Below are 23,582 nucleotides of genomic sequence, written 5' to 3' on the forward strand. Positions count from 1 at the left end.
TTTATTTAATTGTTAGATGGAATTGCAGGTGAGGCGACTACAAAAGTTGAATTTAAAATCAAGTTTAATGTTGTCAAAATAAAAAAAAACTGTTCTATTATCACATGAGTTTATCCACCATTTATCTTGACTTGACGCATGAGTCACAAAGAGTAGATCAGTACAACACAACTGACACACACAAGGGACACAACCGTACATACACCAACCACTTTTCACTCACTTCGTCTGAAAAAAATAAAACAACATATAAAACATTTTTGTTAAAAACTAAATGTCTGAGGGGCAGCAGGAAGATACAGGTCTGGTTGAACCTGAATGTGCTGGTAAAGCTGTGAGAATGAACAACTGTACAACAACTCAAGTGATCTCTGAGTTCAATTGGGTTGTTGTGTCTCCAAGGTCTGGATCCCTCTGACCTCTCTGGTCCTGAACTGTGGGTCAAAGTCTCTTTAGGGATTTGGGATTTATGTTTATGTTAGAAGAGTGAGTCTTCTCTGTTGCCTGATTCAGCCTCAAAAAATTCTTCATCTTCATCTGATGTTTCCTCAGCTGGGACTCTCTCCTCTCTGACTCCTTCAGAGTCCATCAGGGAGGTGGACACTGTCGGGCAGGTTAGGCTTTGAGACCCTGAAAGTCCAGACGGTGAGAACAACATGAACATCTGAGCTGGTGTGTGTGACTTTTCTCTTATAATACTTGAGTGTAGCAGCTCTCACCTGTGTGATTGGGCTCTGTGAGGTCACATGATCCCTCCTCCGTCTCCTCAGGTCTTCTCTCCTGCTGTTGGTCGTCACTAGCATGACTTCCTCCCTCCTTTCTCTCTCCATCTGATGTTTCCTCAGCTGAGACTCTCTCCTCTCTGGCTCCTTCAGGGTCCAGACCAGAGAAACTTTTATTCTCTGACAGGTTATATAGAAACGTGTTATGTTTTTAATACTCTCATCAATAAATACAGAGATAAAATTGTTGTTTCAATTCACTTTCTAATGTTTGGAAATGTGTGTGTGTGTCTGTGAGTATGTGTGTCTCAGTGTAGCAGCTCAGAGAACAACATCAACATCTGAGCTGGTTCTTCATGAAGCTTCTTCTTCACAGACACGACTCACCTGAGACTCTTCTCCGGTCTTCAGAGTTAGTCTCGTGGTTTGGGAGAAGAAGAGCAAGTTTCTGGGAAGGAAGAGTCAAAGCTCTGCTCAGACTCTCGTCTTCCACCTGGAGATGATCTGAACAAACACGACAGTAAAAAAGCTTCACTCGTTTGTATCTTCCAGGGTTTTGTGTTGATAAAGTGAGAAGTTTTACCTTATTTAGTGTGTTTGTGTCTTTATTTTCAGAGCCCACTAGAGGGCACTCTTTTCTAAATAACATGTCAGAACGACTGAATGAAACCTCAGATCATTTTAATCAACTGTGTATATTTTGTGGGAGGAAACCAGAGTGTCTGAAAGACATACATGCTCTCATACACCTGTAATCAAACCTGCAATGTGTTGTGACTGTGTGTTGTTATCATGTTGTGGTGAAGATGAAATATAAATAAAGCAGCACACACACCTTCATCTTTCTCCTGGACAGAGTTGACATGTGTCTCCATCAGAACATCTTCTTCACCTTCCTCACAAGAACCTTTGACTTACATTAATAAATGTGCATTAAACTTTTTAATTTTGTTATTGTGATGATTTTTCTGAAATATATTACAATCAAATACTCTGTGATTGGCATGTGTGGGTCATTATTTGTATTTTTATTTGTTTTTTTCAATGCACAAAAATCAGTATCAAAGGTTTGGCAGGTTATATAGACACGTGTAATGTTTTTAATACTCTCGTCAATAAATACAGAGATAAAATTGTCGTTTCAATTCACTTTCTAATGTTTAAATAAAGAGGTGAAGTAAACAAGACTAGTTTATTTCTTTACTTATAAGTAGTCGTTATTCTAGATGTTGAACTGGTAGAAAAGTGTCACAAACTTTCTGTTCATCAAAACTTATTAAAGGACATAAAACATCACAATACTAGTAAAATATAACTAAAAATCATTTTTACAAGTTAATGTGTGTCTTGACCTTCACCTTTGATCCTCCGACATGGTCTGTGACTAATCTGTGACTCTGTGAGTGTGTGCGTCTCTGTGTGTTTGTGTCTTTGAATGTGTGTTTTTTGTGTGTGTGCGTGTAAGTAAGTAAGTAAGTAAGTCATTTTTACTTTATAGCGTGTGTGTCTGTGACTGTGTGTGTTTGTGTGAGTCAGTGTCTCTTTGTGTGAGTTTGAGTGTGTCATGGACTGTGTGTCAGTGGGTTTTTGTGTGTGTGTGTGAATTTGTGTGTTTTTCATCCATCCATCCATCCATCCATCCATCCATCCATCCATCCATCCATCCATCCATCCATCCATCCATCCATCCATCCATCTATCCATCCATCCATCCATCCATCCATCCATCCATCCATCCATCCATCCATCCATCCATCCATCCATCCATCCATCCATCCATCCATCCATCCATCCATGTTATTGACTAAGTTTGTGTGTGTGTGTCCGTTAGTGTGGAAATGTGTTTGTGTGTGTGTGTGTTTTAGCCTGTGATCATGTTTGTGTTAGTCTGTCAGATTGTGTGTGTTACAAAGTTTTTTTTATGTTTGTCTGTGATTTTGTGTGTGTGTGTCTGTGAGTATGTGTGTCTCAGTGTAGCAGCTCTTACTTGTTGACTTGTGTTCTGTGAGGTCATGTGACTCCTCAACGCTGGTCGTCATCAAAGATGGAGGATCATGATGTTGTTGTGTTACTGAAGTGTCCAGATGTTGCAGCGACACACTTTCAGTCTCTTCACATCTTCTCTCCTGCTGTTGCTGCTCTTTCTCTCCCTCTGTTGATCCAGACTCTCTGTCCTGAACTTCCTTTCTGGCTCCTTCAGAGTCCAGACCAGAGTCTTGGTGTTCCTCAGCCAGAGGATCATCAGAGAGGTGGACTCTGTCGGGCAGGTAAGTTCTTTGAGACCCTGAAAGTCCAGACGGTGAGAACAACATCAACATCTGAGCTGGTTCTTCATGAAGCTTCTTCTTCACAGACACGACTCTTCAGAGTTAGTCTCGTGGTTTGGGAGAAGAAGAGCAAGTTTCTGGGAAGGAAGAGTCAAAGCTCTGCTCAGACTCTCGTCTTCCACCTGGAGATGATCTGAACAAACACGACAGTAAAACAGCTTCAGTCGTTTATATCTTCCAGGGTTTTGTGTTGATAAAGTGAGAAGTTTTTATCTTATTTAGCGTGTTTTTGTATTAATTCCCAGATCCCACTAGAGGGCACTCTTTTCTAAATAACATGTCAGAACGACTGAATGAAACCTCAGAACATTTTAATCAACTGTGTATATTTTGTGGGAGGAAACCAGAGTGTCTGAAAGACATACATGCTCTCATACACCTGTAATCAAACCTGCAACCTGTTGTGACTGTGTGTTGTTATCATGTTGTGGTGAAGATGAAATATAAATAAAGCAGCACACACACCTTCATCTTTCTCCTGGACAGAGTTGACATGTGTCTCCATCAGAACATCTTCTTCACCTTCCTCACAAGAACCTTTGACTGACATAAATAAATGTGCATTAAACTTTTTAATTTGATTATTATTATCATTTTTCTGACATACATTACATTCACATACTCTGTGATTGACATGTGTGGGTCATTGTTTTATTTATTATTTGATTTTTTTAAATGCACAAAAATCAGTATTTACTTTTCAATAAGCAGTTAAATATAAAATAAATAATAAAAAAAAATTTCATGTAATATCTCTTTTATGAACCTCTCGTTCGCCCAGATTTCAGACGAGGGAGAACTTTATAAAGTAATAACTTCAAAACAGTGAGTTGTAACAGACTTTGTCTTGTTAGACTCCTGTGTGGGTTAACTAGACAACTTATTTCTAGACCAGAGAGAATCTTTAGCTATCTTAACGTTAACATCACGTCAGTTTAGCGACAATCGCTTGTCATTTAAAATAAACTGAAAACTGAAACTGAATTGATAAACAGCAAGATTTGTCTTGGTGGAGAAAAAAAACAAGATCAAAGATCAAAGACCTTCTTTGTGTAGAAGGTTCTTGTACAAGTCTAACTAGTCTGCAGTAAAAACAGGACGTCACACATACCTTGTTTTGTCGCATGTTTTTCCACATCAAATTCTCCTTTCATTTTAAAAAATGCTGAAAAGACAAATGAAACAGACTCAGAACACTTTTGCGGGTTATATAGAAACATGTTATATTTTTAATACTCCCGTCAATAAATAAAGAGATAAATTTGTTGTTTCAATTCACTTTCTAAAGTTTAAATAAAGAGGTGAACTATACAAGACTAGTTTATTTCTTTACTACTAAGTAGTCGTTATTCTACATGTTGAACTCGCAGAAAAGTGTCACAAACTTTCTGTTCATTACAACTTATTAAAGGACATAAAACATCAAAAACTAGTTTTTCCAAGTTTCCTAGTTTGTCTTGACCTTGACCTTTAAGTTTCCTCCGGGACAGGAAGCCCACGATAAGAAGCAGAAGGATGAGCAACAGAACGACGACGATCGGGGCGATGGACGCACGCACTTGTTTTTCTGGAAAAGATTCTTTAAAACAACATCTTGATTTCAGTGATATTTAGTCCAACACACTGACCTGGGAAACACTTGTTTGCTGTGAAAACAGCTTGATCCTGGTTCAGGGGGGACCTCACGTGGCAGGTGTACACGCTCTCGTCATGCTCGTCCTGCAGCTGAATCGTCAGGTTGGAGCCCAGATGTTTGGTTCCGTTGGAGCTCCACTCAAAGTTTAGGAACTGAGGGCGACTGAAGTCTGCTGTGCAGACCAGCTTTGCCAGGAGTTCACCCTGAAGCTCACAGTGAACGTTTGTGTTGAACACTTTGTCTGGACGACACACAAACACATAATGGATCATGGTGTTTGCAGATGATATAGTGATTAGTAGTAAGAGTTGATACAGAAATAGATAGAAATTATTTTCAAAGAGTTACCTCATGTAGAAAGTGCAAAAACAAACTAAAGCTAATATACATGTATTTATTGCAGTAGATATATGATATAAGTATATCAGTGCCATCACAAAATTGAATAGTTCAATTAATTTATTGGGTTTTTTTAAGCACAGATTTGTTTTTTATTTAATTTTAATTGGTGTGAATTTAAACGTTAACAGCGAGTGGCTCATTGCTCGATTGGATTAGTCTGATAAGATGGCTCTATTAAAGCATACATATTTTGAATTTGCAAACAAAAAGAAAATTTATTTAAAATATTTATTTTTGAACATCTATGTATAATTTACAGCTTTTTACTACAAATGATTATATTAAATTGCTCAATAGAAAAATATACCTTTCAATACATCAATTATTAAATTACATTATTTAAGAAAACATGAATTATACAATGAGTCAAAACAATATTTTTAGGAAAAAATTATACATCTTTTAACATTATAAACTTCTAGAATCAACCAGTCAATATTCTGATGGCACTGATATACTTCCATACATAGACCCAGCACTTAACTTAGGAAAATGCTGTCACAACATGATCTGGAGCTTGTAATCCATGCGTTTGTTTCTTCTCGTCTGGACTATTGTAACAGTTTGTTTTCATGTCTTAACAAGAAGTATCTGTCTCGCCTGCAGTTGATTCAGAACTCTGCAGCGAGAATTCTGACCCGCTCAAGTAGGAGAACTCACATTTCTCCGGTCCTTAAAACTCTTCACTGGCTTCCAGTTTCTTTCAGGATCAACTTTAAAATTCTGGTTCTTACTTTCAGATCTATTCATGGTCAGGCTCCTCCTTACATCACTGATCTGATCCAGCCTTACACCCCAGCTCGGTCTCTGAGGTCTGTGGATCAGAATCTACTGATGGTTCCACGCACACGGCTCAGGACCAGAGGAGAGAAATCTTTTCAGGCTGTTGCTCCTAAGCTTTGGAACAATCTTCCTCTCTCTTTGCGCTTGATGGAGTCTACTGACTCCTTTAAGAAACATCTTAAGACGTTTCTATTTGTGCAGGCTTTTCCTTGAATTTCTCGAACTCCTGTGTTGTTCTCGGTGTTGTCTTGATCTTTGAAGTATGTACTGTTTTGAGTATTGTTTTGATTGTTAAAGCGCTTTGTGACCCTGGTCTCGAAAAGCGCTATATAAATATATATTACTTACTTACTTACTTACTTAATAGTAGAACCAACCAAACACAGACCACATTCTCCTGCATGTGTCAAGAGTTTGTAATTCAATGCAATAAAGAATAAGATTTCCAATGAGTTCAGGGAGAGGGATTGAGACTAAGAGGGTGTCGTCAAACAATGTAGTAAGAAAGTGAGTCTGAAAGTTATTTAATTGAGTTAGGAGACTAGTTGTTTAATGTTGTTGGATTCAAGGTCATCATAACGTTCAAATAAGGAACAGAAAAGTGAAATTAAAATTCCATGAGTAAAAGTTTGTTATTGTAAACAGACGTAAGAGTAACTAACCTATAACCTCCCGATGATACAGTATGTTTTCAATCTGGTTCTTCTTATTTAGGAACCAAACCTCCAACTCATAATCCCCGCTGTCCTCGAACTGTGCGTCTCTGATCCGGAGCTCTGCAGAAACCCGGTCCAGCTGGACTCTGTCCTTGTACGAGCCGTATTCTTGTTGCTCTCTGCCGTTGAACGTAACAATTTCTCTGCCGTTGAGCATCCAAAATATATTCTCTAGAGGACCAAAGGCGCGCGGCTTGATGTGGATCTCCTGACCCTTCAGGATATATTGGATCTCCTCTGCTGCCGCTGAGAACAAGTGGAGGAGAAACAGACTGAGCTGTGTCTTCAGATAATTATAACTATTATATTATAAATCTATAAACTAGTGATAGTCTGATAAAGCTTCAAGAAGCAGTGTCATTATATCAGAGTCCACTAGATGGCGGTCTCTGTGCTATTTTCCTCGGTTTCGAACAACTGTTTTAATGAAACATCACATCACTTTAAATGGCGCCACCTACTGACCTCTAAACAACATGGCACTGTTTCATGAAGCTTCATCAGACCATCACTACTATAAATATAATATTTTTACTATGACCAGGTGTACTTTTTCCCTCTGGAATTATGGTCTTTAATCACCCCATAATAAAGAAATTGAACTGATTATTACTGAAGTAATTATCCATAATATGTTTTCAAATATTCATGTGAACTTGCTTTATATTCTCTTGGGTCATAAAGGTTTTCCTCCAGGTGGAACATGTTGAACGTCTACAACACACCCGGATGTCATCCAGGATGACAGTAGTTTGTTCAGTGATCTCCTCTCAGCGACTGTCACCAGTGAGTCCAGCTAGAACCTTAAGTTACAAAACAAATACTAATACTAATCAAATATTTTTTCTTTAAAATCTTTCACCAAATATGTTGTCCCGGCTGAGAACAGGGGTCAACAATGTTTCTTTTTATTTCGGCTTCTAACATGTGAAATTTATTCAAACAACTTAATGTGTTTTTCCTTTAACCAGTACTTTCCTTGTTCATTGTCTTCAATCTTAACTGAGCACGATCTGATCAGGTTTAATGATTTAAGGCAATTAAGTTTTATCAAGAAGAACTTTGATTCAGCTCATGGTCATAAACTGTTAGTTTGATCAAATGTATAATAAAATGAGTAGTCATAGAAACACATACTAGTGATTAGATTTTTATCTTCTTTCCCTCCTTAAAATATATATATATATATTTGGTGTTTAACTTCAAGTGAATTATTTCAAGTCATAGAAAAATATAATGGTCACATTAAGAATAAAAGTATTTTCTAAACATGATGCACAAGAGTTTTTAAAATATTTTAGATGTAATATAATCTGTTTATTTCAGCGCAGAGAAAGTGAAAAGAAATCGTCGACTATTGTCTAATCGTTCATTCACATCAGCCTCCCGAGTCTTCACACACCTGAGACAGGTGCAGTCATTGAATCAGAGCAACACAAACACCTCATTGTAATAACAAAGTCACTTCCTCCTCGCTGAGGAAACACGTACCGAGTCTGAAGCAGAAGAGAAGAAGAAGAAGAAGAAGAGCTTCCATCCTTCCACTGCTTTGTATTCATCAACTCATTCTTGCTTTTCAGTCTTTCTGCACAAGTTCATCCGCTTTAGTTCAACTGTTTTGTGTCGACAGGTATTGTCCGAGTGTGCAGGTGGATTCTGGGCGTGTCCAAGTGAGCGAGTGAAAGTCCAACTTAAGCCACAAATGATTTACTTCAGCAGCGACTCACAGTTTCACTTTCGTGACTCAAGGCCTTGGGGCCAAATCTAGACAATTGAGTTGTTCTTGAAGTCGGTTTTAAATTACATTAAATAGTCATTTGACACACGCATATTTGAAGTGTTTTTCTTTGTTTTTTAGCTTTAGCTGTGACCCACAGCACCCTATTCGGCATAATCAATAAAGTTGATAAACCTCTTACACTCTCCCTCTGCGAACGCTACATTTGGTGTCAGAAGTGATAAACTACTCGCCGTTCAAACTTTTTTCCAGATAGCCATGTTGTTCACATGTTCAAGCAACACATGAGACCAACAGCCGATGACACACACTGTGACTTTAGTGGTGGCACAGGATGCAGTGGAGGTTCTCGCTCCTGCTGAGGAACATGTAGACTCAACGTCTACTCTGACAACTCTTGAACTACAGCGGAGGATGTTGGCTGTGAAGGAAGGTATGTGAGAAGAACTGTGAAGGTCAGTCACTTGAAGAGCAGACCCAGCTAAATGACCAGACTACTTGAAATGACATAATGTCATGATGTCATGACCTGGGATTAGGCATATTGATTTGCATTGTATCAAACATAAGCGTCCATAGTAGTTTTGTGACGAAAAGGTAGATGAAGTAGTGGTTTATGTTACACACGATTATTTTTTTTTTTTTTTTTATTTATTACTCTTTATTTAGCATTTTTTCAGTCACAATCATACTCACACAGACGAAAAGAAACAAAACTAAAACAAAAACCAAAAAAAAAAACAGAATTAAAAAAGTAAAATTATAAAGTAAAAATACAGTCAGGCAGAATTATTTGTAAAGTCCATTTGCTTTTCTGGGCCAAACATGTTGAACAACAATTCTTTTCAATAGACCAAACTTAACATTACAATGCAAATTGTTCATTTCTCAACCTAAGAGAGAAGGTGATTTGTTCCATTGAACAGATTCCGTTTACAACATTTAAAGAAGCCATCCTCACATCCCTAAGTCTTATTTGTGTGGACATGGAATTTTAAACAATAATGGCTCCAAATATTGCCTGAACTTTGATATGGAACCTTCCTTGTTGGAAGGTCGTAGGAAATACCTCCTTAAAAAAGGGACCTATCATAGAGATGACTAGCCTACGAGTGAGTACAGTTGTCAATCTAATTGAGTCCAACATATAAAAAATAATAATTCCTCAAGCTATCGAATATTCCCGAATTAATTCAACTTAAGCCTTAACTGTTAGTGTAAATAATCCAAACATTCCTACCAGGTAGTTGAAAGTATCCGTAACTCGTTTCCCCTCATTGTAGTCTCTCTTGTTCTGACAGTGATAATACGAGTGCATCATTCGCTACTTGAGCCCAATTCTCCAGTTTTTTCCAACCACGATTCCATTTCAGCTGCTCTCTCGTTCCGTTTCTGCTGCTCCCCAGATAGCATGTCTAACCGTTGAATCTCCTTTTTGAAAGTGTCCAGTTCTTCCCTCATGTCTTTCCCTAAACTGTTCTCCAAGTGTTTGAACATCTTCTTCTATGTGATCTTACTAGATTGGTGATTCGGCTGAGCTGCAACAGGACGTCTCAGCAGTAGAATCATGAACGCTCTGCAAAGACTTCTGCACAGGGACCAGGACCATGGCTCAGGCTCTCAAACTGAAGTCCTTGTACACCAACAGAAACTATGCAATACCTAAAAATATGGAGGTCTATATATAGATCAAAGCAGATCGCCAGAGTTCTGCTGAGATTCTCACACCTGTGGTTCAGAGTTTAATCCTGAGACAGACGTGGGAACAGGGACGAGGAGGTCCAACACGGCTGAGGGACCTCATGGCATGTGAGAGGTCCACTCCTGACTTCAACCAGGTCAAGTGTGTAGGGACCAAAATATTTGTGTCAGGACAAGAAGACCTTAAATTTATGATGTTTTAATTTTAAATGTATAGTTTTAGAAGCAATTGACCTGTCCCGTAACCCAGAACTAACTGAACCTAAGCAAAGATGTTCTGACACCACGGACTGGAACCAGGTAGCACTGGGAGAAAGAGAATGACGGATCGCAAAGTTATTGACAAATCAAATTGTTTTTTTTTTTAAACATTTTTATTTTTGTCTTTTTATCAGGTTGATTGTATTTTACCTGTTCAAGTTTGTCTAAACCAGACTTGGGCAAAGAAATTTAATTTTATTAATTTTATATCCCATAAGTAACATTTTGCCTTTTCCCTGGATCTATCTTTTGATTTATCTGTGTGTACAACAGTGTTTGCCTCTGTTCCTCAGCCAGAGGATCATCAGGGAGGTGGACTCTGTCAGGCAGGTTAGTTCTTTGAGACCCTGAAAGTCCAGACGGTGAGAACAACATCAACATCTGAGCTGGTGTGTCTGACTTTTCTCCTATAATACTTGAGTGTAGCAGCTCTCACCTGTGTGATTGTGCTCTGTGAGGTCACATGATCCCTCCTCCGTCTCCTCAGGTCTTCTCTCCTGCTGTTGGTCGTCACTAGCATGACTTCCTCCCTCCTTTCTGTCTCCATCTGATGTTTCCTCAGCTGAGACTCTCTCCTCTCTGGCTCCTTCAGAGTCCACACCAGGTTCTGCTGGTGAGGGAGTGTGAGTGGAGGTGTTGGTCAGAGACAACTTTGATCCTCCGTCCTCATCTGTCTTCAGCTGCACGTCTGGAAACACAACATACTGACACGTGTTCACATGTTCTGTGTCTTAGACACTGAAACACTTGAACACTGAAGCTTCCAGTGTGTGTGTGACTGTGTGAGTCTGTGTGTGTAAGTTTCTGTGACTGTGTTTGTCTTTGCGTGCGTTCATATATGTGTTACTTTTAGTGTGTCTGTGAGTCTCTGGCCGTGGGTTTTTGTCAGTCGGTGTGTCTGAGAATTTGAGGGTGTGTGACTGTGTGTGTCTGTGAGTCAGTGTTTTTGTGTGTGTGTGTAAATGTCTGTTTGCCTGTGTGCATGTTTGTTTCAGTCTGTCAGCGTGTGTGTGTGATTTTGTGTATCTAGGAGTGTGTGATGGTGATTGTGTGTGTGTGGATCATGTGTGTCTGTATGACTGTCTGTAGGTGGAAGAGAGAGAGAGAGAGTGTGTGTGTGTGTGGGGGGGGGTGTGTGTGTGTGTGTGTGTGTGTGTGTGTGTGTGTGTGTGTGTGTGTGTGTGTGTGTGTGTGTGTGTGTGTGTGTGTGTGTGTGTGTGTGTGTGTGAGACACTTCTCTCCTATGATACTGACACTTGAGTGTAGCAGCTCTCACCTGGTCTTCTCTCCTGCTGTTGGTCGTCACTAGCATGACTTCCTCCCTCCTTTCTCTCTCCATCTGATGTTTCCTCAGCTGAGACTCTCTCCTCTCTGGCTCCTTCAGAGTCCACACCAGAGAAACTTTTATTCTCTGACAGGTTATATAGAAACGTGTTATGTTTTTAATACTCTCATCAATAAATACAGAGATAAAATTGTTGTTGCAATTCACTTTCTAATGTTTGGAAATGTGTGTGTGTGTCTGTGAGTATGTGTGTCTCAGTGTAGCAGCTCAGAGAACAACATCAACATCTGAGCTGGTTCTTCATGAAGCTTCTTCTTCACAGACACGACTCTTCAGAGTTAGTCTCGTGGTTTGGGAGAAGAAGAGCAAGTTTCTGGGAAGGAAGAGTCAAAGCTCTGCTCCGACTCTCGTCTTCCACCTTGTGACGATCTGAACAAACATGACAGTAAAACTTCACTCTGATTTAATGTGTTTGTTTTGTTATTTTCAGAGCCCACTAGAGGGCGCTCTTTTCTAAATAACATGTCTGAAAGACTGAATGAAACCTCAGATCATTTTAATCAACTGTGTATATTTTGTGGGAGGAAACCAGAGTGTCTGAAAGACATACATGCTCTCATACACCTGTAATCAAACCTGCATCATCAATCAATCCCAGAAGTCTCCACCTCAAGGGTACTCATTGTGTGTCTCAGTGTAGCAGCTCTTACTTGTTGGCTTGTGTTCTGTGAGGTCATGTGACTCCTCAACACTGGTCGTCATCAAAGATGGAGGATCTTGATGTTGTTGTGTTACTGAAGTGTTCAGTTGTTGCTGCTCTTTCTCTCCCTCTGTTGATCCAGACTCTCTGTCCTGAACTTCCTCTCTGGCTCCTTCAGAGTCCAGACGAGAGTCTTGTTGTTCCTCAGCCAGAGGATCATCAGGGAGGTGGACTCTGTCGTTCAGGTAAATTCTTTTAGGCTCTGAAAGTCCAGACGGTGAGAACAACATCAACATCTGTGACTGTGTGTCAGTGTTTTTTTGTGTTTGTTGAAATCAATGTGTGTTTCCCTATGAGCATGTATGTGACTAGGTTTTTGCGTGTGTGACTGTGTGCGTCTAGGAATGTGTGACTTTGGCTTTTTTTTGTGTATGGAAACATGTTTGTGTGTTTGTCTGCGTTAGTCAGGGAGCTTGTGTGTGTGACCAAGTTTTTTTATGTGTGAAAGTATGTGTGAGTTCATTCATGTGAGACTCTGAGTTTGTGTGACTATGTGTAACTAGTGTTGTGTGTGTGGACTGTGTATGTCTTTTAGAGAGAGTGTGTGTGTGTGTGTGTGTGTGTGTGTGTGTGTGTGTGTGTGTGTGTGTGTGTGTGTGTGTGGGGGTGTGTGTGTGTGTGTGTGTGTGTGTGTGTACAGTGTGTGAGTATGTGTGTCTCAGTGTAGCAGATCTTACTTGTTGGTCTGTGTTCTGTGAGGTCATGTGACTTCTCAACACTGGTCGTCATCAAAGATGGAGGATCATGATGTTGTTGTGTTACTGAAGTGTCCAGTTGTTGCAGCGACACACTTTCAGTCTCTTCACATCTTCTCTCCTGCTGTTGCTGCTCTTTCTCTCCCTCTGTTGATCCAGACTCTCTGTCCTGAACTTCCTTTCTGGCTCCTTCAGAGTCCAGACCAGAGTCTTGGTGTTCCTCAGCCAGAGGATCATCAGGGAGGTGGACTCTGTCGGGCAGGTTAGTTCTTTGAGACCCTGAAAGTCCAGACGGTGAGAACAACATGAACATCTGAGCTGGTTCTTCATGAAGCTTCTTCTTCACAGACACGACTCTTCAGAGTTAGTCTCGTGGTTTGGGAGAAGAAGAGCAAGTTTCTGGGAAGGAAGAGTCAAAGCTCTGCTCAGACTCTCGTCTTCCACCTGGAGATGATCTGAACAAACACGACAGTAAAACAGCTTCACTCGTTTATATTTTCCAGGGTTTTGTGTTGATAAAGTGAGAAGTTTTTTTTATCTTATTTAGCATCTTTGTGTCTTTATTTCCAGAGCCCACTAGAGGGCACTCTTTTCTAGATAACATGTCTGAACGACTGAATGAAACCTCAGATCATTTTAATCAACTGTGTATATTTTGTGGGAGGAAACCAGAGTGTCTGAAAGACATACATGCACTCATACACCTGTAATCAAACCTGCAACGTGTTGTGACTGTGTGTTGTTATCATGTTGTGGTGAAGATGAAATATAAATAAAGCAGCACACACACCTTCATCTTTCTCCTGGACAGAGTTGACATGTGTCTCCATCAGAACATCTTCTTCACCTTCCTCACAAGAACCTTTGACTGACACGAATAAATGTGGATCAAACTTTTGAATTTGATTATTTGTATCCTTTTTCTGACATACATTTCATTCAATACTCTTTGATTGACATGTGTGGGTCATTATTTTATTTATTATTTGAATTTTCAATGCACAAAAATCAGTATCGACTTTTCAATAAACAGTTAAATATCACAAAACCTATTTTTAATATTAATGTAATTGTCTCCCTAATGAAATCTGTCTGGTGTCTATTGGTATTTTTTTGTTTATTTTCCATACAGACAAAGGCAATAACACACATGTCAATCAATCACAAAGTGTCAATAGTCAGACCATTTACATTGGTCATGGAAGTCTCCACCTCCAAGGGACTTATTGTACAAACAAAGCGAGGCATGATTACAGCTGGCTGGAGGAGGAGTGAAGCCATTATTACGTCATAATGGACTCTGCTCTTGTAACCTCTCTCGATTTCAGACGGGGGAGAACTTTATAAAGTAATAACTTTAAAACAGTGAGTCGTAACAGACTTTGTCTTGTTAGCGCTCCTGTGTGGGTTAACTAGACAACTTATTTCTAGACCAGAGAGAATCTTTAGCTATTTTAATCTAACGTGAACAACACGTCCGTTTAGCGAAAATCGCTTCACCTTTTAAATAAACTGAAAACTGAAACTAATTCGATAAATAGCAAGATTAGTCTTGGTGGAGAAAAAAAACAAGAAACACAAGATCCTTCTTTTGTGTAGAAGGTTCTTGTACAAGTCTAACTAGTCTACGTTACAAACAGGAAGTCGCACATACCTTGTTTTGTCGCCTGTTTTTCCACATCGAATTTTCCTTTCGTTTTAATAAATTCTGAAAAGACAAATAAAACAGACTCAGAACTTTTATTCTCTGGCGGGGTATATAGACACGTGTAATGTTTTTAATACTCTCGTCAATAAATGCAGAGATACTAGTAAAATATAACAAAATTAAAGAAATCGTTTTTCCCAGTTAATGTGTGGGTCTTGACCTTCACCTTTAAGTTTCCTCCGGGACAGGAAGCCCACGATAAGAAGCAGAAGGATGAGCAACAGAACCACGACGATCGGGGCGATGGACGGATGCACTTGTTTTTCTGGAAAAGATTCTTTAAAACAACATCTTGATTTCAGTGATATTTAGTCCAACACACTGACCTGGAAAACACTTGTTTGCTGTGAAAACAGCTTGATCCTGGTTCAGGGGGGACCTCACGTGGCAGGTGTGCACGCTCTCGTCATGCTCGTCCTGCAGCTGAATCGTCAGGTTGGAGCCCAGATGTTTGGTTCCGTTGGAGCTCCACTCAAAGTTGAGGAACTGAGGGCGACTGAAGTTTGCTGTGCAGACCAGCTTTGCCAGGAGTTCACCCTGAAGCTCACAGTGAACGTTTGTGTTGGACACTTTGTCTGGACGACACACAAACACAGAGAAGATGACATCAGCACTATTAGCACTGAAGGTGACATGATGGATCATGGTGTTTGCAGATGATATAGTGATTTGTAGTAAGAATTCATACAGAAATAGATGGAAATGATTTTCAAACATTTACCTACCTGCAGTAGAATTATGGTATAAGTATATCAGTGCCATCATAATATTGAATAGTTGAATGAATTTATTGTTTTTTTAAGCACTGATTTTTTATTTATTTATTGAATTTCTATATTCAAAAAGGTTGAATTTGCTTTTAATTGTATTAAAAATATTGAATTGATGTGAAATTCAAAGTTAGAGCGAGAGGCTCAGTGCTCGATTGGATTAGTCTGGTAAGATGGCTCTATTAAAACATATCAATATGGAATTTAAAGAGCTATACATAAAAACAAAATTAATTAAAAACAATCAATTTTGAATAATTGGGATTACAACTTTAAAATCTATATTTATTTAATTTTTTTAATCAATTATTCATCCTTTTAGGACAAATTATTACATTCAATTGCTCAATAGAAAATATACCTTTCAATATATAAATTAAACAAATCATCATAAATTTCAAATAAGCAATTGAAAAGTGAAAATCAAAGTCCATGAATAAAGGTTTGATAGAGAGACATAAGAGTAACTAACCTATAATCTCCCGATGATACACTAGATTTTTAATCTGGTTCTTCTTATTTGGGAACCAAACCTCCAACCCATATTCCCCGCTGTCCTCGAACTGTGCGTCTCTGATCCGGAGCTCTGCAGAAACCCGGTCCAGCTGGACTCTGTCCTTGTACGAGTCATATTCTTGTTGCTCTCTGCCGTTGAACGTAACAATTTCTCTGCCGTTGAGCTTCCAGAGTATCTTCTCAGGAGGACCAAAGGCGGGCGGCTTGATGTGGATCTCCTGACCCTTCAGGATATATTGGATCTCCTCTGCTGCCGCTGAGAACAAGTGGAGGAGAAACAGACTGAGCTGTGTCTTCAGATAATTATAACTATTATAGTATAAATCTATAAACTAGTGATGGTCTGATGAAGTTTCATGTCATTACTTCCAGAATCCACTAGATGGCGGTCTCTGCACTATTTTCCTTTGTTTTGAACAACCGTTCTAATGAAACATCACATCACTTTTAAACTGATGGCGCCGCCTACTGACCTCTGAACAACATGACACTGTTTCATAAAGCTTTGTCAGACCATCACTACTATAAATATAATATTTTTGCTATGACCAGGTGTACTTTTTCCCTCGGGAATTATCATCTTATAACCCCATAATTAGGAAATGTCGTTCTTGAATTTATTGTCCATCACGTGAACTTGCTTTAGATTCTCTTGAGTCATAAAGGTGTTTGTCCAGGTGGAACATGTTGAACGTCTACAACACACCTGTGTACTTGTTTCAGTTTAACTTCAGTGACGGGGAGCAAAGTTTGAGTCTGGCTGATTATTTACTCGACACGTTGATCTCATGAACACACACTTCAACACAACTGATGAAAGAGTAGAAACCACTCATGAAGGTCTGACGACCACAGGAAACAGATGACAAGAGAGAGAATGAAAGTAAAATTCCAAAAACGGGAATCAAATACGTTACCTGAGCTTTGCTAGTTTAACTAAAGTTAACTTATGGTATAAGTATATCAGTGCCATCACAATATTGAATATTTGAATGAATTTATTGTTTTTTGAAGCAATGATTTGTTTTTCATTCATTAAATCATTTCTATATTGAAAGGTTGAATTTGCTTTTAATTGCATTAAATATATTTAATTGGTGTGAATTTAAAATTTAAAAGCGAGTGACTCAGTGCTCGATTGGATTAGTCTGGTAAGATGGCTCTATTACAACATATCAATATTGAATTTAAATGGCTACAAATGAAAACAAAAATAATTCAAAACAATTATTTTTGAATAATTGGGATTAGAAAATCAAAATCTATGTGTAATTTATTTAAAATCAAAATTTAAATCAATTATTCATCCCTTTAATAGACAAATTATTACATTCAATACAAAATATACCTTTCAATATATTAAATATTAAATTCAAGAAAACATGAATTATAAAATGCGTCAAAAACTAAATTTTAAAGAAAAAGTATACATGTTTTAACATGTTAAACGTCTTAAATCAACCAGTCAATATTCTGATGCCACTGATATACTTCCATATATAGACCCAGCACTTAAGAGTAGAACCAACCAAACACAGACCACATTCTGCTGCATGTGTCAAGAGTTTGTAACTCAATGCAATAAATAGTAAGATTTCCAATGAGTTCATGGAGAGGGATTGAGACTAAGAGTATAACAATGTAGAGTGAGTTGTACAGTGTTTGTGTAGTAAGAAAGTGAGTCTGAAAGTTATTTAACTGAGTTAGGAAACTAGTTGTTTAGGTTTGTTGGATTAAAATCATCATAAAATTCAAATAAGCATTTGAAAACTGAAAATAAAAGTCCATGAGTAAAGGTGTGTTAGAGAGACATGAAAGTAACTAACCTATAACCTCCAGACGATACACTAGAATTTCAATCTTATTTGGGAACCAAAGCTTCAAATCATATTTCCCGCTGTCCTCGAACTGTGCGTCTCTGATCCGGAGCTCTGCAGAAATCCAGTCCAGCTGGACTCTGTCCTTGTACGAGCCGTATTCTTGTTGCTCTCTGCCGTTGAAGGTGACAATTTCTCTGCCGTTGAGCATCCAGAATATCTTCTCTAGAGGACCAAAGGCGGGCGGCTTGATGTGGATCTCCTGACCCTTCAGGATATATTGGATCTCCTCTGCTGCATCTGAGAACAAGTGGAGGAGAAACAGACTGAGCTGTGTCTTCAGATAATTATAACTATTATATTATTAATCTATAAACTAGTGATGGTCTGATGGAGCTTCAAGTAGCAAAGTTTGAGTCTGGCTGATTATTTATCGTCACGTTGATCTAATGAACACACACTTCAATGACAGGAGAGAGAATGAAAGTAAAATTTCAAAAACAGCAATCAAATATGTTACCTCGACTTTGCTCGATTAACAAAACTTTCATGCATGTTGTCCACTGAAACAAAATGTTATTTTCAAGTATTTTGAGTGATTTGTGACATTATTCTGTGTGAGATCTTAAAATGCTGAGTTGCGTTTTAGATCTTTCGCTGGAACAGACTTTTTTCTTTAGCTTCTGGTTAAATAATCCAATGAACAAATTAAGACTTGTTTAAGGTTTGTACTGATCAAGAGTGAATAGTTCTTGTCAACGATGGAGAATTGTCATGCTACATGCTAGCCACTGTAAGTTAGCAACACGATAATGACAGCTAACAATCGTTTTGTTTGGCAAAAGTCTCTCTGTTTAGGTATTTTCACAATTTAGTAATATGTTTGATATTAAAAGGTTCGCCCTCCAACTGCTTTGCTATTGGTTTATCCTTGACGTTCTGATTCATTTCTGAGAAAGCTCAATGAACTCGCCACCCAGCTGGGTGCAGCCCACTTCCTAAAGGTGGGGAATATGCCCGGAGCTCCGGTGTGGGAGATTTCGTCGAGCCAGACCTCTTGGCCACAGAAGTCGGGTATGATGTGACACGGCAAGCATCAGTTCAGCTGAGTGTTTCAGACGCCTGGAAAACTGTCATCGGCTGTGCAGCTCTGAAGCTGCAGCAGCTTTGGGTGAGCGATCTCCTCCTTCTATAAAATACACTTATGGCAATAAAGGACATGAACTGGATTATTCTTATGTAGTTGTTATGAGAGGGTTACTGGCAGAGGGTGCAGCCTCAAGCCTGTGAGAGTAAATTACTTGCATGTTTTAAAGTCTTCGCTGCTAATGCTAAGTTATCATTTACCACCGCTCAGAGCCTGCAAGATTTTTCCTCTCACCAAATAACTTGAAGTGTTGTCTAAAACCTTAGTCCGTTCTTTTATAGCTGGGTCTGTCTACACAGATGAGGGACAGACCCCGATCACTGTCTTTCATTGCTCATGGAAATGCTCCGGCACATTCCTCCACATGTCTTTGCTTTTCCTCAGCTCTTGTGACACTAAGCAGTGCTCAGGGAGGTGAGGAGGCTTCCGGGAGGAAGAGGCTACACGCGCTGCGCTTGTCTGAGCTTCCCCACACGTTTCTCCCACAAAGCTGGATTATATGTACGAGAGTGAGGGTTCTAGTGAATCAAGCAAGGGTTGAAGAGATGGAGACGCTGCTCGTGTGATGCCCTTTCCTCATTATCCCAGAACAGTCACCGGGGGGTGCCCTGGTGCTATCAGGAGCGGCGTCCAACTGGGGTAAATTGATTCCATTGGGCTTCGCCTTGGTTAAAACCAATGGCGAAGTGGTTAAAGGGCGATGCACCAAAAAAAGTAGAACCCAGGAGTTATTGGTTTCATAACTTCAGGTTCTACGATTGGTGCGAAGCCCTATAACCACGTTGCCAAGTTGCCACCTTTTCTCAGCTACGTTTTCAGTGGGAGGAAGTGGACCCAAGCTGGGTGGCCAGTTTTCTCAGAGACGAGGCAGGGCATCAGGATTAATGAATAGTTAGGCGGTTAGAGGACTTCGCACCAACCGTATAACCTGAAGTGATGAAACCAATACCTCTGGGGATCTGTCACCAAATATGTTGTCACGGCTGAGAACAGGGGTCAACAATGTTTAATTTTATTTTGGGTTCTAATATGTGACATTTACTCAAACAACTTAATGTGTTTTTCATGTAACCAAAACTTTACTTGTTCATTGTTTTCAATCTTAACTGAGCACTACTTGATCGGGTTTAATGATTTAAGGCAATTAAGATTCATCAAGAAGAACTTTGATTCAGCTCATGGTCATAAACTGTTGATCAAAGGTATAATAAAATGGGTAGTCATGGCAACACATACTAGTGATTCGATTTTTATCTTCTTTCCCTCCTTAAAATTGATTAAACTTTATTTCAAATTTATACTGTATATATTTGGTGTTTAAATTCAACTGAATTATTTCAGGTCATAGAAAAATATAATGGTCACATTAATAATAAAAGTATTTTCTATACAAGAGTTTTTAAATATTTTAGATGTTATGTCACTTGTTTTATATCAACAGTCAGTAGTAACGTGGTGGTTTCATTCACATCAGTTTGACTAAATCTGCTCACTTTTTAACAAACTTCACTGCAGTCTTCACACACCTGAGACAGGTGGACTCATTGAATCATAGCAACACAAACACCGCATTGTAATAACAAAGTCACTTCCTCCTCACTAAGGAAACACTTACCAAGTCTGCAGCAGAAGAGAAGAAGAAGAAGAAGAAGAACTTCCATCCTTCCACTGCTTTGTATTCACCAACTCATTCTTGCTTTTCAGTCTTTCTGCACATGTTCATCTGCTTTAGTACCACTGTTTTGTGTCGGCAGGTATTGTCCGAGTGTGCAGGTGGATTCTGGGCGTGTCCAAGTGAGCGGCTGAAAGTCCAACTTAAACCACAAATGATTTACTTGAGCAGCAACTTACAGTTTCACTTTTGTGACTCAAATTAGACGATAGAGTTGTCCTTGAAGTCGGTTTTAAATGACATTAAATAGTAATTTGAACACGCATATTTGAGGTACTGTAATGGTGGGGTTGGAAAAGTTTAAGTGTTAACAGGTTTAGTTTAGATTTTACGAAGGTCCTTGAAGGCTGCTTGACACTGCAGCGTCAATGTCCCTGGTCAGTGAGTCAACAGTTCCGAAAACCGTTACCCATCACACACTTTAGCCTGATGCAGAGGATTTGTACGTATATGGACACACTAAAATTTGCATGGTGGGCACGGCAGTCTTCTCAGTCCGCAGAATCCTCCCAAAGTTTACCTTTCAGGTGTCAGGCTGGGGCTCGAAACAGGACTCAGGGGCAAAGACGTACGGTTATACAGGCCTTTAATCATCTCAAAAAATCTGAGTTTAGTTTAGATTTTACAGAGGTCCATGAAGGCATGGCGGTCCGTGAAGAAGAAGTCCGACAGTTGTGTGTCATGAGTCTACATTTTCCTCCTTGTGTTTCCGGTTTTATTGTGAAATCCGCTCCCTTCTGTGTCTGTGCTAGTCTTACTTCGCCCCTGTCTGAGTAGTAATTGTTCTCAGCTGTGTCTTGTTAGTCCTGCCCCCAGCTGCTGCTGATTGCTCCCTGTGTTCTTAAGCCCCCACTCTCTGTCACGTCCTTTGTCATGTCGTCACCCTTTTCCAGTACCTGTATCCTGCCGTTGAGTATTCCTGCTTCCTACCCTGTCTCCTTACCTTTGTCCCGATCAAGACTCCATTCCTGCCTGTTGTGATTATCGACCTGTTTCTGCCCCCTTGATGCCGAGTTTGCCTTACCCCTGCTTTTGGCTTTTGTTGCTGTTTCCTGGACTGTTTGACTACGCCTCTGCCTTCCCCACTGAATTAAACCAAGTCTATGCAAATTACCTCTGCTTCTGGGTTTCTCCATTCCAAACTCTGATATTGTTATTCGAGACCAGCTCAAGAAAGCGTGTTTTCGTGTTTTTTTGGCTTTGGCTGTGGCCCACAGCACCCTATTCGGCATGATCAATAAAGTTGATAAACATCTTACACTCTCCTTCTGCAAACACTTCTTTTGGGGTCAGAAGTGACAAACTACTCCCCGTTCTTTTTTCCAGATAGCCATGTTGTTCACATGTTCAAGCAACACATAAGACCAACAGCCGATGACACACACTGTGATTTTAGTGGCGGCACAGGATGCAGTGGAGGTTCTCGCTCCTGCTGAGGAACATGTTGACTCAAAGTCTACTCTGACAACTCTTGAACTACAGGGGAGGATGTTGTGAGGGAGGTATGTGAAAATAACTTTGAAGGTCAGACAGAGTTATTTGTAAAGTCCATTTGCTTTTCTGGGCCAAACATCTTGAACAACAATTCTTTTCAATAGACCAAACTTATTACAATCTTGTATTAATGACATCCTCTCTTTCTTTATATAAAAAACACTTCTTCCACTTTTGTGCATATTGTTCATTTCGCAACCTAAGAGAGAAGGTGATTTTTTTTTCCATTAAACAGATTCCGTTTACAACATTTAAATAAGCCATCCTCACATCCCTAAGTCTTATTTGTGTGGACATGGAATTAAAAAAAATAATGGCTCCAAATATTGCCTGAACTTTGACACACGAACATATGGAACCTTCCTTGTTGGAAGGTCGTAGGAAATACCTCTTTTAAAAAAAAAAAAAAAAGGGACTTGTAGTGCTCCCCTTACCAGGATAATGAGGGGAGGGCTTCCGGGTCCGTTAACTTAATTAATATATAAATCCCCTTGAACACACTATAGGTAAATAATAATAAAAGCACACCACGCAAGGTTTAAATTCAAAACTTAGATTTTAGTTAATAATAATAATAGCAATTTTCAAATACAAACATAAACCGGGATTGCAGAAAAACAAACCCAAATTCCAAAACAACCCGTATGTATATTCGCAATTTACACAATCAAGGGCCCACACTCACACACACACACAAGCGCACGGCCGGCTCTTTAAAGGTCCAGGGCGTTGCAGGCCTGAAGCATGGGGGCTCCGTAATCCAACGAAAAGTGTCCCTCCTTCCAGCGGAGTGTGAAACAATATAAAAAATGCAGTACCTTTCAGCGTAGGTAGGGCCGGGGTTCGTCGGTGGGGCGCTCCAGCACCACGTCCGCGCTTCCCGCAGGTGCCGCTCACGGACTAGTTGTTGACGGCCACCGCTCGGGTTCAACTGTGTGAGCCGAACCCTCGTTCTCCGTCGGCTCACGCGTGGTGAGCTGACGATGTTTGGGAACTCTGAGTAACCTCCCGGGCTTCGTGCGGAAGTCCACGGCGCAGGTAACGGCCGCCCAGATTGTCGGTTTGACAATCCACGTTCGCCACCCTTGTCCGTTCCGTTTCACGGTATTTCCCCCTCTTGTCAACAGCCGCCCGACACACATCCACTTCACCCTCTACCACCGGTATTCTGCCGGTGTTCCCTCGGCAGGGACGGGCCTATCACCTGCGCCCCCTGCGCGCACCGTTGCGCCATCAATTAGATAGATAGATAGATAGATAGATACTTTATTCATCTCCTTAGAGAAATTCACGGTTTCAGCAGCTCCAGAATATGTTACAAAGAGATAGAACACAGAGGTATGCAGCTATGTACAGTCTAAAATATACTGAAACATATGTATAAAAAAGAAGAAAAAAAAATAGAATAAAACTAAAATAAAATAAAAAAATA

General features: G+C 39.7%; 2 protein-coding genes across 2 annotated transcripts in view; both read right to left on the reverse strand.

Moving 5' to 3' along the window:
• LOC148068445 (uncharacterized) overlaps positions 1-23,582 on the reverse strand; it is a 64,359-nt gene that overhangs the window by 21,854 nt on the left and 18,923 nt on the right. The window lies entirely within an intron of this gene.
• LOC148068447 (uncharacterized) lies at positions 13,090-20,688 on the reverse strand. The gene is made up of 7 exons (XM_087804523.1): positions 20,600-20,688; positions 15,977-16,276; positions 15,061-15,309; positions 14,901-14,999; positions 14,681-14,734; positions 13,743-13,894; positions 13,090-13,305 (listed from the first exon to the last, which is right to left on the reverse strand). Exons 1-7 carry the CDS (start codon positions 20,643-20,645, stop codon positions 13,090-13,092), a joined length of 1,116 nt encoding a protein of 371 aa, XP_087660649.1. The 5' UTR covers positions 20,646-20,688.

The sequence above is a fragment of the Callionymus lyra genome, chromosome 12 (genome assembly GCF_982586985.1).
Source record: "Callionymus lyra chromosome 12, fCalLyr1.hap1.1, whole genome shotgun sequence".
Lineage (NCBI taxonomy): Eukaryota > Metazoa > Chordata > Actinopteri > Syngnathiformes > Callionymidae > Callionymus > Callionymus lyra.